Source organism: Quercus robur, chromosome 4, assembly GCF_932294415.1.
Source record: "Quercus robur chromosome 4, dhQueRobu3.1, whole genome shotgun sequence".
Lineage (NCBI taxonomy): Eukaryota > Viridiplantae > Streptophyta > Magnoliopsida > Fagales > Fagaceae > Quercus > Quercus robur.
The window spans coordinates 47,429,605-47,444,873 of record NC_065537.1 but is presented as its reverse complement, the minus strand read 5'-3'; the positions used below and the strand labels follow the sequence as shown (position 1 = coordinate 47,444,873).

Here is a 15,269-nt window from a genome sequence, read left to right as displayed (position 1 = left end):
AACAATACTTTTTATATAAATCAGGTTCTATTTCTCATTTGCTCTACACTTGAAAGTTATTTTTTATTTTAGTCTTTATAAATATATTGTTTGATTAGAAATGTCTACTAGAAAATATGCATCTAGATATGAAAAACTTAAAAAAAGAAAAAAAGAAGAAAAATTAATTGAGTCTCAATATCACAAATGAGCAAGAAATTCACCAAAATAATTTAGAAGAAAATGATGTTCAATTTTGCAATACAACAAATCTTGATAATGAACTTCAAAATAATTTAGAAGAAAATGAAAATAATGATAAAAAATATAATATAAAAATATTAAATAAAAATTAATTTAATTAATATATAAGTATAAAAAATGCCTCATTTTTAGTTCTCGCCTTAGGCCAAAAATGTCTAAGGTCGTCCCTGTTAAAAAGATTGTACCTTGGATAATGAAAATTGGGAAAAAGAAAAAATAAATCGAGAAAAAAGAAACTTAGGTCAGTAGCAACTTCTCTAGAGGATTTTGGGCAGCATCTCCGACGGCAGGGGCTGTGTCTTAGCTGGCTTGGAGGTTTGGTTGGTTCTGACTTTTGAGGAAGATACAATTTTGGTATATAAATTTTTAGAGGCAAGATTATGTGTGATAACAATCAGCTGACGTGGCGTAATATGATTGATGGGCGTAAAACCCAACTGGGGTTTTACGCCCCATCCGGACAGAATTTAAACTCTTTGGGAATACATCTTCTTTATGAGAAAACATTAGGTTGGCGTAAACCACTGGTTTTATGCCATCCAATAGCCCTTTGCCACGTCACCAATCAATCACTTAAATCCCTAACAGAAAACGAGAAACAAAATGATTTCCCAAAAAAAAGCTCTTGCTGTTTTCCTCTGCTTCACCACGCCGTATCCTCTGTCATGACCACGAAACACTCTAAAGTATGTTTGGTTGCCAAGAAACTGAAAAAACAAAAACGAAAAAGAAAAAGAAGAAGAAAACCCCATCTCTTTCTAGTTTTACTCAAGAGGATGGGGTAAAACCCGACAACAACAACAATAATAATACTAAAAAAACACAACAATTTAATACAGCAGACTTAAAATTCTTCACTTATTTCCCACCTACATCTTCAATTTTCTTTTCCTCACGTTTTCTCAGCAACCAAAAAAAAAAAAAGAGACAGTCAACAAATCAATAAAGACCCACAATTTTTTTCAGTACCCAAAAGAGAAAAGAAAGAGAAAAACTCAAAAAGGGTAGGAAAGGAAGGCTAAAAAACTTGTGAAGCAGATGAGTTTGATGTTAGCTTGGGCGCGTTCAGCGAAGAGCTCAGCGCTTTCAGGGTTTTGCTCGATGGCCTGGAAGTAGAGCTCGGCTGCTAGCTCGAAGTGGTCGTTGATGTAGGCTTCCTTGGCCTTAATTTCCAGATCGGACGCCATGGATGGCTTGCACACAGAGAGAGCGAGAGAGAGAGATGGGAAGAGTCTAGAGAAAGAGGAAAGGAAATCAGCGTGATTATTATTATTTTTTTTTTGAAATCGTTCTGTTTTTAAGTGATGGATGACGTGGCAAAAGGCTATTGGATGGCGTAAAACAAGTGTTTTACGCCACAGCCTGATCCAATGTTTTCTCTAAAAGAAATCACTATCTTTTCTTGGCGGCAACCAAACACAAGATTAGAGAGAAAACTTTACCTTGCTCATTGATATGAACTATGAAGGAACAAAAGCAAAAGGTCTCGTCTCCTCTGTTCTCGGCATTGCAAGGTAAGGCCCTATTAGAAATTGTATTGTATAATAGTCTTTGTATTTTTTGTACATTTATTGTGGAATCTCCTTCATTCGAGTCTCTACTAGACCGTTATCATATTCTCCATCTTCAACCAATGGTTGATATTCGATCTAGGGCTTGGAGGAGTTCTTCAATCGTTGGACTGATTGTGGAAGATTTATGGTCTGTGAGTTTTCTGACTATTCAAAGAACAGGTTTTGCTTCGTCTTCCTCTTATTTTTCTTTAACCTTCCTTGGAGATTGGATGTTAGCCATTTTGAAGATCATTCTTTTGATAAATTGCCAAAGAGAATGCTTGGTGCTGTTTCTCCACTCAGCAAACTATGACCTGAACATATGTGATTTTGGGCCAGCATGTTATTGATGCTTGAAGGTCCTAGTGTGGAGAAAATTATGTGAGTTTGTTTTTCCTGAGATTTGAAGCATGCCCCTTTGGTTTTTAACTCATTTCTAATCTATAACGGGTCTTGATCACAACATGGTTCTGAGCTTCAATTCTTTTGGCTTGGCTCTTGTGGTCAGTTTTATGAGATTGTGACATCAAGCTGCCCTCCACATTGGTATGGTGCTACAGATTTGGAAAGAGATTCTCATCTTTTCGCTGTGCATTTTCCTGCACTTACTGCATCTGTTGTGAGGTTCACAGGGGCCGGTGGTTGCTTGGTTGTTGGGACGCCTACTTCTCTTTCTGCAAATGTGGATGTTGCACTTTGTTTTTGCTATGGTGGTTTACTCCGTTTGCAGCTGGGTTTCATTGGTTTCTGTTGCCATTGGTATTGGCATGTCTTCTAAGAATTTGATGCCAGATTTTAGACTTATGGTTTGCTACCTCACTGCATTTGAAAGGTTCTGTCAATCCATGTTTAGTACTCTAGGCACTCTACTCTGTTTAGGAGCTATGGTACTTGTCTATTTTAGAGCCCTGTTGCTCATCATATTTTTGGAGCAGTGGGGCTCACCTTTACGCAGAAAGTTCTGCATCATTTCTGATCTTAGTAGAAAGTTCTGCATTGTTTCCGGTTTCTGCAGCAAGTTCTGTGTTGCTTACGGATTTGTTTCCGGTTTTGTTGTTCTCCATTGATGTGTTGGTGTTTGCCGGCAATACTTTGTTGGGTCTATTGTTCTCCAGCCAGTGTTGGTGTCTTTGCAGCTGTCATTCCGGTTTCCATCATTGCCCTTTTTTGGCATCTTTTGTCTGCATCAGTGGCGCCTCACTGGCACCTTCCCGTTGCACTTGATCATGGCATCTTGGAGCTCACATTGAGCCTTTTACTCTGCTATGCAGGATTTCTTCTTCTTCATCTAGGTTCATGTGTGTACACTCGATCTTGACTCTTGAGGGGGCCTATTAGAATTTGTATTGTGGATTTGTCTTTGTATTTTGTACCTTCTACTTTAGTCTACACATTTTTCATATTTTCCAAATGTGATTTTTTTAATTAGTTAGGAATTACCGAATTAGTTAGTTTGTTAGTGATATTTTCTTAGGCTATATAAGAGTGCTTTGATGTAATTTACACACATTGATAATACAAGCTAGGCTGCACGGACACCGACACGGATACGGTGTACAGCAATTTTTTAAAAACAAGGGTATGACATGTCTAGGGTATGACGATTACTTAATTAATTTATATTTATATTTAGGTATTTTTTAAATTTTTTTTAGATATAATTTATTTTTATTTTAGAATTTAAATTAACTAAGAACAGCAAAGAAGTACAATATCACTCATAAAATAGCAAATACAAAACAACAAAACAATTAGTCATTTACTAAACCCATATAGAAAAACCCATAAAATTAGAAATAGTCAATTACTAAACAACAATGTCAACAAAACAAATAGTTAAATTACTAAACCTATAATAGAAAATGTAGAAGGCTAAAGTAGTAAAACCAATAAAAGAAAACGTGTAAGGAATTGTACTTGATTTGTTGACCCCTTGTACACTTCTTGTGTACTTGACCCTTTTTGATATCAATAAAACTTATTACTTATCAACAAAAAAAAAAAAAAAAAAAAAAAAAGTTTAAGGCAAAATTGCAAAAATGATAAAACCCAACCATAAAAAGAAGAGAAAAGAACTGAGAAAGATGGTGGGAAATTAACCCTGTTTGCCAAACAGTATAATTAGTAGGCACTGTTTTCAAATTATATTTTTTACTAGCATCTCGAGTCTAAGAGACTTGATTTAGGGCCTATAAATCAAGTCTCAAGGACTCGATTTTCATTGGTTGATCACATTTGACGTGGCATTTTTTTCACGTGGCGACCACCTGGAAATCGAGTCTCTAAAACTCGATTTATAAGCACCCTTTAAAAAACAAGTATAATGTTTTATAAGCACACCCACCTTCTCTTCCTCTCTCTTTCTCTGTTTTCCAATTCCCAAATTCTCAAGTCCAACAAACAAACACAAAGTTAACAACCATGTCCTCCACCACATCTCCCCCAATTCTCCCAATCTCAAACACCACCGCCACTACCACCACCACCAATTGCCACCCCATCTTTTCGCAACTTCCTTAGCAACATAACCGAATCGATCCGCAACAACCTCGCCTAGCGCCGCCCGTGGTCCGAGCTCGTCGACCCAGGCCGCACAGCCTAGGTCGTGCTGGCCTAGGTCAGTTTGATTTGATTTTGTTCTTGGGTTTTTTGGGACTTTGGAAGTTTGAGAAAGGAAAGTGGGAGAAGAACTGGGTCTGGGTCTCCAGACACTTGAAAATATTTGTACTATAAATGTTGCAGATGTAAATTGAGTCTTAGAGACTCGATTTACAGGTGAACGTCACGTGGAAAAAGTGCCAACTCAAACCCGATCAGAACATAAAAACCGACCCTCAAAAACTCGATTTATAGTCCAAAATCGAGTCTCTTAGTCTTGAGATGCTAGTTAAAAATATAGTTTGAAAATGTGGCCTACTAATTATAATATTTGAAAATCAGGGTTAATTTCCTATTTTGGCCGAGAAAGAAAGACTGAAAGAGAGAGAGAAATCGAAACCTGGAATTTTTTTTCCATTTTGCCTTAAATTTTTAACAATTTTGTTAGTGGTGATGTTTGCAAAACAATATAGAAAAATAGCATCTCGAGTTTTCCAGATCGTTCTTCTTCTTCCTTTAGATCTGGTTCTTCGGTTCTTCAAATTGTCTTCATCTTCATGCGTTTTCCAGATCGATTCTTCAAATCTTCTTTAGATCGTTCTTCTTCTTCCTTCGAATCTGGTTCTTTAATTTTTCAAATCGTCTTCATCTTCATGCTTTTTCCAGATCGATTCTTTGGATTGTCTTCGAATCTTCATGCATTTTCTAGATCGGTTCTTCAGATCGTCTTCATCTTCATCTTTGTTCTTCAGATACTTCTATAGAACTCGAGTTTGAGAAACTCGAGTTCCACGTGGATGAATTACTCCACCTCAACACTAGAACTTGAGTCCTTGAGGCTCAATTTTGTCACCGAACTCGAGTTTCACAGATTCAAGATACTAGTTTCCTAAATAGTTTCAAAACCTTGCTAACTAATGATATTCTCTCCCAAAATTATGCTAGCTTGCAAATTACCTCTCGAAACCTAAAGGCAAGAGAAACTTCGTTCTATGACGGAGGGAAAGAGAGGGAGCTTAAGGGTCGCTGGCGGGGGTTCTTTTGTCGCCGATCTACGGTGGAGTGACTTGCTCAACATCGACAAGGCAAGAACAAAGCAAAGAGAGGCGCTGAGGGGCTTCGGTGCAAGAGAAGGAAGAACTGAGAAGCAGATGTCTTTTAGGGCTTTTAGTTGATTATTACGCTCAAACCAGGATCAACGGTGAGTGGTTTGTCCAATTTTCAAAATCTTGCTTTCTTTTTTTTTTTTTTTTTTAAGATTTGCCAGGTCTGGGACGTACCGGCGTGTTGCAACCGTGTCACGACCATGTCCGGGCTATACCCAGATTTTTAAAATAAATAAAAAAAATTTTTGGTTTGCGTTAGGTACGGATTTAGGAAGTGTCTTACCAGTATCGTGTCGGACATAGGTACTTGGCCAAAATAGGCCTGTCCATGCAACATAAAATACAAGAAGTTATTTATTTTACTCTCTATACTTTGACAAGCCCTGAGCTCAAGTTTTAGCTTCACCAAACCAAAGCATGTATTAATTATTATGGTTGATGATCAGGCATTCAAGGTTCTAATTACATCTAATTGCAATTTTTTTTCTTTTTCTTTTTTGAGTAAAACTAAAAAACCCTAATAAAAATTATGTCTTTTTGTTTCTCATTTTTCTTTTTATTTTTTAATTTTTTGTTGTCTATTCTTTGTATGTGTGTGTTTCTCTTTTTAGAATTTAAAAATGGATGAGACTATGAAGCAATTCCAAGAGGGCTTAATGGAGCTTGAAACTGAAGTTGAGCATCTTCTTTTAGCTCACCATCAGGTATTTTTCTTAAACTCACTGCTTTGTTTTGGAACATTTTGTTATGTTGCTAAGAAAGTGTGGGAAAATACAAAGACATTTGACATTCGAAGCTTGAGGACAATTTCTATTCACTATTTTAAGACAAGACTGTAATTTAGAACTCAAAATTGAAACATTAATGCTTAAGAACACAAACTGATAAATTTTTGCTGTTATTAGGGAACTCAGAAACAAAATTGCAAAGCTCAACTAAGTCCAATACAAGTTGTTTGGCTCGGTTGAGTTAATAACCTATTTTTTATTTACTTGAAGAAAAAATTTTAATTTGTTGTTATTGTTGTTTGGTTTTCTTTTTCCCCCTTTGATTAAAATTATGTTTACCTAAAGAAAGGGGAAGGGAAAGGAAAGGAATTAGAGAAGAAAATAATTCAAAATTCTTCCTTGGAAGTAAACAAAAAATTTCTCTTCGAAATAGATGAGATTTGGAGAGAAAAATTGGTTGCAAGGTGGGCTATGACTTCTGGAGTTTTGTTTTCCGATCTTTTGGGATGCATAGGGTTTAGCAGAGAAGGTAATTGATTTATTGCTTGGTTGGAGAAAATGGGTGATAAACATTCATCAGACATATGGAAAATGGTTCCTTTGAGTTTGATGTGGACTATATGGAGAGAACGCAATAGGCATACATTCAAGGATGAGAAGCACACAGGAAATAAGTTGCTTGTATTTTTTCTAGTTCCTTATCTGGTTGGTCTCAAGGCATGGGGTTTTATGAAAAGGGATTCTATTGTTGTGTTTTTAGATACACTGCCTTTTGTAGATAATTTTTTCATTTCTTGTAATTCTTTAGGCTCTTCGTGTTCATTTTACATGAAGTAGCCTCTTTTTAATAAATTATTATTATCTATTGTTAAAGATGAGAATAAAATAATATAGAAAAGTGGTACCAAAACAAAGAGAAAACACAAGGGATTACGTGGTTTGGCCAACAGCCTATATTCACGGGATAAAGCCATGGTAGCTACATCTTTACTGTATTCTCAAGTGTTGATTACAATGAACCATAGTAGGGCATGTATAAGAGTTAGGGTTAGCCCTACATGGGCTTACAATATAATAGGCCTCTTGACCATTTTACATTAACATTAACTCAATGTCTTCAACACCTAAAAAAAAAAAAAAAAAATTTCTTCTTTTTACTTTAAAGGAGGTAATATAGCTTTTTATTTTTTTCTTTCTTTCTTTTTGTGCATGTGTATGTGTGATGGATAAATCTTACTTTCTTTGTGAGGACATGAAGGGTTACTGATTCCTTTGATGAAAATGTAGCTAGTTGAAAATGATAGAGTGAGGAATGGGAATAGGGAGGCACTTATTGCATTGAGGAAGAGGGCTCAGACTACAAAAACTAGCGTTCCATCTCCTTTTGAGTCAATAATGAGAGATATTGGGGATCCCGAATCCAGGCCCTTGATGGAGGTATGTACCACATGTGGCTACCATGACTCTAATGAGCGGACATGGATGATGTTCCCCAGGACTGATCTTATTGGTAGGATTCCATTTCATGCTGCTCATACCATCTTGGAGACAAGTTTTTCTCAAACCTATCTTATTTTATTGCAATTACGTGTTTCAGTTGCTTTTTAATATGGCAGTTATAGATATGCACACACTCATCACATACCAAATGAGGTGATTTAGTAAGGAGTTCCTAGGCTTACTAAGTTTTTGAGTATGTTGAGTTGTTGAAGAAATACAAAATTAACATACATCAGAAATGAAACTTTTGTTCTTTCTAGAATTTGTGTTCTTTCTAGAATTTGTGCTCTGTTACTCAAATATTACTCGCATACTACTGTAAGTAAGCCTCTTTCTATAAATATTAACTCAAGTCAAACAATAGCTCTGTTCCAACTCTCCTGGTAATCTAACCAAATTAAATTTTGAATTCCTCCATCCAGGAGAAATAAATTAAAGTTTTTTAATTTAATTTCTCTGCATTGTTTGTTCCCCTAGTAAACAATAACATTTTGGATTCATTTGAGAAATGCAATAGAGAAGGCTTAAAATTTTAATTTGTTAGAGATACTTGTAAATATATAGAATAAGACCAATTAAGAAGCAATGGCAAGCTTGAGACTAATAGGTATTAGATTGATTGTTTTGGATTTTGAACCCATACTTGGAACTGAGAACCCTGTTTTGATAATCCACATGCTCAACTAAATTTTTCTAATGATAAGTTGATATCTGAAGTTAGTTACAATATATATATATATATATATTGGGTGCATGTGTGGCTTACCAATAAAAAACTAGTTACAAATAAAGGAATAGCTAGATGTTTTATATGTTCAAGTATCAAACATTCCATGATCATGTCATTGTATTATTGGCTTGATATATTGGTTTTTATCCCTGATTTCAATCATGGGGATTGTTGTCAATTACATATCCAAAAAAAATGGTGATTGTTGTCAAGGCTATTGTTTTGCAAGGTCGGATTGTGTTTATAACAGTTGGATCACAAAATCAAGATTTTGTTCTGTCCTATTACAAACTGATCTCTAGATGAATCTCCTTCTTGTGTCATTGTAACATCTAATATTTATGATGTGGTGATGGAAGATTAATTTGTCACTGCTTCGCAATTTTTTTATCCAAGATTTATTTTATTTTTATGGGAAAATGTGTGAAGTTCGTTAGAATAATGGTTAAGTGATTTAATTTACCTCTTTCTTATTAGTTTAAGTTTTGGGGACTAGTGATAGTTTATCATTTATTAAGGCTCCACCTCCCCTTTAAAAATTAAAAATTCCATGGGTACTCACTTATTGAGGGAGAAATTGAGTCTGTACATTAGGGATTGTATTAGAATAATGATTATGTGACTAAATTCACTTATTTCTTTTTTGGTTAAACTTTTGGGACTAGCAATAGTTTATCGAAGTCTGATTGAAGCGAGATTCGTATGATTTTAAAGATATAGTTATAAGAATTCTAGGCTTAAAACAATTTTTAACTTGGGTTTCTATTTTGCAAGTTATGGTTAGTTTTATGAGGCAAGATTTTTCCACCAAATTACTAGCTGGCATTTTTTAAAATAAGCCACTTGACATTGGGTCTTATGAGAATCACATGATTTTTTATTTGATAGGTTAGAATCACATGATTTTTTTTTTTTAAAGACTTAACAATGATTGCCTGTTAAGCCTATAATTTTTTTTTTCTTCAGTTCTCTCTCCAATCTCACTTTCCCTAAGTTGCAACTAATCTTTATCATTGTCAATCCTCATTTGCTAAGAAGTCATCTAGTTAAAAATGCCGCACCTTTTCCAAATAAGATTACTGGTCTCTTCACGTTTTTAAGCAATGATATTGTTTTCTCAACATCAGAAACCAAAGGGATTAGATTTGAATTGTAAATGTGTAAGTTTTGACAATGGATAAGGCAGTTCGGCTAAGGAGGAGTTGGTGATGGGCTTGGGCCACGGAATAGGGAATTCAAGAGACTTGTGTGGCTTGGATTGAGAAGTTGGAGAAGGGCTTTATGGATTCAATGTGATTGAGCTATCACTATGATGACGGCTATTTAATTAAGGCCAACAAGCTCTGTATTTTGTGCACATAGGTGAGAGATTTCCTAGTGAGGGAAGTGCACATGGATGGGCTTGCAAGGATATTTGGGTGCAATAAGACCATTGAGGAGCTAGAGCACAATTCTATTAGCCAAGCCTTAAGTGAGATGTCACCAAGATAATTGGCTAGAGTTGCCAATGTCAACTGGCTAAACACTGTAAGTAAAATGTTGGCCTTTACACCCCTTTACTGGTGCTAGATTGCCCTAGGTAGGATGTAAGTGATGACTTGCATAATTGAGTGTAATTTATCACTCCTCAACTTTAAACTTTAGTCTAATTTTATTTATTTTTTTTGTTGATTTTAGACTTCATTATTGTTATTTAAATTTTATTTCAGATTTGAAGAAAATGAAGATTTACTCAAATAAAGAGACATGAAGCAGCTGAAAAAGGTTTTGAGCTGAACACTTGGGCTGAAAAAGGGCAATACGAAGTGGCTAAAGGCAGAGAAGAAAGGCAGGAAGAAAAGAAACAAAAAGAAGGTGGCGTTGAAGTTGAACAGAGATTTTTGGGCTGAACTGAAAAAGTATTTTGGGTTGAAGAAAAAAACGTTTTGGGCTGAATGTAATATTTTTGGGCTGAACCAGAAAAGAATAAAGCAGAAAAAAGAAGAAGAAAGAGTGGCTGAACTGAAGCAAAAACGTTTGGACTGAAAAGCTGAAAAACGTTTGGGCTTTTTGGGCTGTGTTAGGCTGCAACAAGTAAAGGACTGGACTTTAAAAACGTAGGGCAAAAAGAAAAAGCAGAAAGAACGCTGAAGGAAAAGAGAAGGCAGCCGAAACAGAAAGAAAGAAAGAGGGCTGAACAGTAAAGAAGAAAGGTGTGCTGAAGAGGAAAGAGAGGGCTGGAACAGAGAATTTTTCAGCATTTATTTTCTTTCCAATCTTCTCAGAAAAAATTATTGTGAACTCGTTTGTGTTGGATTTAATTTTTAGCATGAACTAAACTTTCTTTATTCTAGAAAAACGATGTAATCTAGTTTTGAACTATACTTGCTTTTCTATGTTAATTTGAACAAATTTCTCTTCATGTTTGTCTGATTTATTCTAAGCTTATTGCTTCTAATTAACTGGCCATTAATTAGATAATTTTAATCTTGTGATTTGCTGTCGAAAGAGGGAATTATAGGATAGATCTTGAATATTTCAGCATAGGTAAATATAGAGATCGAAAGACTTATATGAACCTATGTAGTATTAAAATCGTTGGTCTTAATGCTTTCTTACTTTATTAAATTGCATACTCTTGTGTAAATTGATGAACAAGAATGTTTCCAATTGACTGTCGAAAGAGGCTTTTGGAAGAGTTTGGAGATTGCTAACAAATAGAGAGAATTAAATTCAATTAGCTAGATGAGTAAAGCATAGTGAGGGATTAGGTGAAATCGATTTCCTAGAAGTTTCTTTTTCATTAAGTTGATTTTCAAGCAACATCTTTCTTTTCCTCTGCGTATCTTTTATTTAAAATTGATTTTATTTTGAATTCCAATTACTAAAACCTTAGTGACTTCTCTAGATAAAATCAAGATTAGAATAATTTTGGTATTTGTCAAAAGTAAGTTACCAATCCCTGAGGACGATACTCTTCTCATCACTTTACTATAAAACTACGATACTGTGCACTTGCAGTTTTGCACCATTCAGTAAGCATGGATTTTGTGCTAGGTCTCTCTTGCACCCTTAGGAAGCATGACTTTGCTCTTGTGACTACGGATAAGTTATCCAAAATGGCCCAATAATTCCCTATTCTGAGACCTCTAATGCCTCCAAGGTTGCCAAACTTTATTTCGACGAAATTGTCAAACTATATGGCCTCCCCAAAAACATAGTGTCTGATAGAGACATCGGGTTAATGAATTATTTTTAGAAAACTTTTTGGCCCATAGAAAGAAAAAAGTTGAAATTCTTTATGGCTTACCATCTTGCAACATATGGCCAGACTGAGGTTGTTAATAAGAACCTTGGGAACATTTTAAGGTGTCTTGTAGGTGAACATGCTATGAACTTGTATTCTATTCTCCCTACGGCCTGATTTGCATGCAATGCTCTATCAATAGAATCATAGGTATGAGTTCGTTTGAGGTTGTGCATGGTTAGAAGGCTAGGAAACCTTTAGGTCTCATCCCCACGTCCCCTCATGTTTGAGTGTCCGAGTCAACCAAAGCTTTTGGATGGCATGTCCATGACTTGCATCATGACATCAACAAATGTATTCAAGCAAGTAATAAACAATATAAAATTTAGGTTGATTCTCATCATCGACATTTAGAATTTAAAATATCAGATTATGTCGTGGTTCATAATTAAGCCTGAGCAAAGTTTCCTTTAGGAATAGTTCGGAAATTGCAAGCTTGCAGTGCTGGAACATTTAAGGTGCTAAAGCTAATTGGACCAAATGTGTATGTCATTGATATTAACACAACTCTTAGCATTATTATTATTATTATTTTTTTTTATAAGTAACAAAAGTTCATCAATCAAAAAAGAGAATACCCAGGTACACTAGAGGTGTTCCTGAGTAGCAGTACATCAAACTTGCAAATTACAAAAATTAAATCAAATAAATTAGAACAGCGATGAGAAATTTAAGCAGTACTCCAATCCTTCAAAAAATGAAGGAGGGATTTAATCTCAAATATAGACCGTTCATTTCCCTCAAAGCACCTCACATTCTGTTCTTGCCAAAGGCACCACATAACACAGTGAGGCACAACCCTCCAGAAGACAATATTTCTATGTGGGAAAAGAGAGGTGAGAGAAGAAAGCAAGAGCAAGAGTAACCCCTTACTTGAATTATTTCAAGAATAGGACTAACATTTTTTGCCAAATTACAAAACCACCTTTTTTTTTTTTTTTTTTTTTTTCTGCTGAATTTTCGTGAGGCTCTCACCTCAAGCACCTTACAGACTTATTTAAGGTGCTCAACTAGGCTCTAAGGCAAGCACTTTACTAAAGGCACCTCTTAGGCTTCAATGGTGCTATGGTAGCACCTCACCTCGCCTGATCATCTAGGCGAGTGCCTAGCTCGCATGTGACTGCACTGCTTTGAGGTTCAAGATGTGTTGATACATGTATACAAGTATCTGGGGACTATCAAATATGAATTATTTCTTTAAAATTATTTTCCTGCCCAAATATATGATATTTTTAAGAATTATTGGATGAGTTTCATGGGTGACCAAATAGTATCAGTATCTTGGATATGCTGCTAATATAGCTCCGTTATAGGAAAAGAATTCCACCTGAAAGGAGTGGATTCAAGGTAGTGGAACAATGTTGTGTAGTTGCACAGGAAAGGATTCTTAGGATTCTTCGATAACATTTAGCTGCATTTGCTTACAAACTGGGCAGCTAAAAACTGTTTTCAGTTTGGCAGTATACTAGTCTTCCAGGTGGCCCATGAGAAGGGATAAAGGACAGACTCTTCAAGAATCAAGAGTTGTTGAGATAATTAATTCTCCTTATTCTCAAATGGAACCTCCTTCCTTGTAAGAGCAAGGCTGAAGGTGAGGTAATGGGTTCAAGACCCAACTTTCTAATTAAAAAAATTATAAATTATCCACATACTTTTTTTTCTTCATTTATAATCTTACAAGTGGTTGCTTCGTAGAAAATAAAATTTGTTTTCTATCTAATGTTTTATGTTATTGCTTAAGTTACTCGATGCTGCTGATAGTGTTTTGATCTTGATAGTCATTATTGTCAAGAAAAATGTTTCTTTACTTTATATATATAAAAGATAATTAATGTTGTGGATAATCTAGGCCTTGTCCTTGTAATGTAGATCAAGCACAACTTGACTTTGAAGCAAAAAGACTACAGAGCTATATGAAAGAGAAGTCCCTTTTGATTTCAGAAAGAGGTACCATTGGTGACAGGATCAGTCCAGGTGTACTCAAATCTCTCATAACCCTCTCAGACAAACCAAAGTAAGTGGTGATTTTGGAAATATAGTCTACGTCATGGCAATAACCACACCTCTAGTCCCCGTGGAAATTACACTCATTTCTTCTCCATCTCACAATTGTAACATACTCATTTACCTGGTATAAAATTATGTATAGACTAGTTTTGAATGTTTTCTCCTAATGCTGCTCATGAGGGTTGCTAATTGCAACATTTGACTCCACGTTAGTAATGATAGAAAATTTAGAAGTTAATGTTGTTTGATCTTCTTTAATCTTCATGGTTATACTTCTTTTTTGGGTCCTACTTTGCGGTTACACTTTTGTTCAGAACACTTACGCTTGTCAGTGATCAGCATATCTTACACACCTGGTAACAGTAATTTTATGACACACTTGAATGTACCAGCCTTGTTCCTGAAATGCGCAGAAAAAGACAGTGTATCATTACCTAATGTAGATGATACAAGTCAAGTTATACAAAATAATATGATGGTCCAAATGTGGCCATCAAAGATAAGATCTCCATTTCCTTTACATGTGTGCACACCATGATGAATGCTTCTTTAATGTTCTATGGCATAATACATGGAACCATGTTCCCATGTTTATAGTTAAGACTAGCTAGTATCTAATAATACATGATGAGTCTAAGACCTCTAGCTTTTGTCTTGTTTCCTTTTTGTTTTGATCCCTGTGGCTTTCTTCCTCCCTACTCAAATGAAGTGTTAAAAAGAAGAGTTTGGTGTCCAGTTGAGGGGCCTTGTAGTTTTATACTTTTTCCTAGAAGTGTGGAGGTTTCGTGGGGACTGAACAAAAGGTTTGCACATATTGCCCTCGTGTTCTTGCTCTGTGGTCCCTTAACAAAAGGTTTGTACTGGGTCTGATTAGCTAGCTGATGGGAAACTTCCCCTTCTGTCTCTCCTTTTCTTACCACTTTGTTTTACCCTCTTTTACTGTAAAGTTTTATTGCTATTAATAATTGATGTGCCTATAGATAGCAAGAAAAGTAATTTTAGGGTCCGTTTGGATAGGTATTTTGGGAGCCTAAAAGTGAGTTTTGAAAACTCAAAATTCCGTTTTGCAACAACAATCTCTCATAGTTTTCTTACAAACGTCATTTTAAACCCAAAACACTATTTTCCAACAACTTACACAAATACACCCTTAATACAAGATTTGTAGATGGCCTATGTCAATCTGCACCTTGCACAATAAACTTGTTATTATTCTTAGTTACAGTAATTATGTGTTGTTCCTTATGTTCTGCTCTTAAGATTCAGTCATGTAGCAATATTTAACTAAAAATACACTTCCATTCCATGGGGAAAAAAATCACATGCTTGAATCTTAAGAAGGGAATTCTAAGGAACAATACCTAAATATTGTACATAAGTTTTGTCCTATGCACCATCTATGGAATCAAAGCATATTATATATGAATAATGTTACAGCCACAAATTATTTTATAGTATTTTTACAAATTGTTGATATAGTCAGTTCTTACAGGTTCTCATTTGAGCCCATCATTAATG

At 35.3% G+C, this 15,269-nt stretch overlaps 2 protein-coding genes and 1 pseudogene across 11 annotated transcripts in view; 1 reads left to right on the top strand and 2 right to left on the bottom strand.

The window, feature by feature from the left end:
- LOC126722453 (uncharacterized) overlaps positions 1–13,812 on the top strand; it is a 74,152-nt gene extending 60,340 nt beyond the window's left edge. The window contains exons 1-4 of one of the 7 annotated variants that reach the window (XR_007653998.1): positions 885–5,595; positions 6,112–6,204; positions 7,516–7,738; positions 10,168–10,820. Coding sequence is in view for 1 of the 7 variants with exons in the window: in XM_050425612.1 (XP_050281569.1) it covers positions 6,121–6,204; positions 7,516–7,738; positions 13,614–13,762 (456 nt within the window). In the remaining 6 variants the exon portion in view is untranslated. Of the gene's footprint in view, positions 1–884; positions 5,596–6,111; positions 6,205–7,515; positions 7,991–10,167; positions 10,821–13,613 lie in introns of those variants that run through there. The other 6 variants (XR_007653997.1, XR_007654001.1, XM_050425612.1 and 3 more) reach the window with 6 other exon arrangements.
- The window catches only part of LOC126722450 (uncharacterized), a 94,008-nt pseudogene that overhangs the window by 11,466 nt on the left and 67,273 nt on the right, over positions 1–15,269 (bottom strand).
- LOC126722451 (uncharacterized) overlaps positions 1–15,269 on the bottom strand; it is a 78,754-nt gene that overhangs the window by 25,760 nt on the left and 37,725 nt on the right. The window lies entirely within an intron of this gene.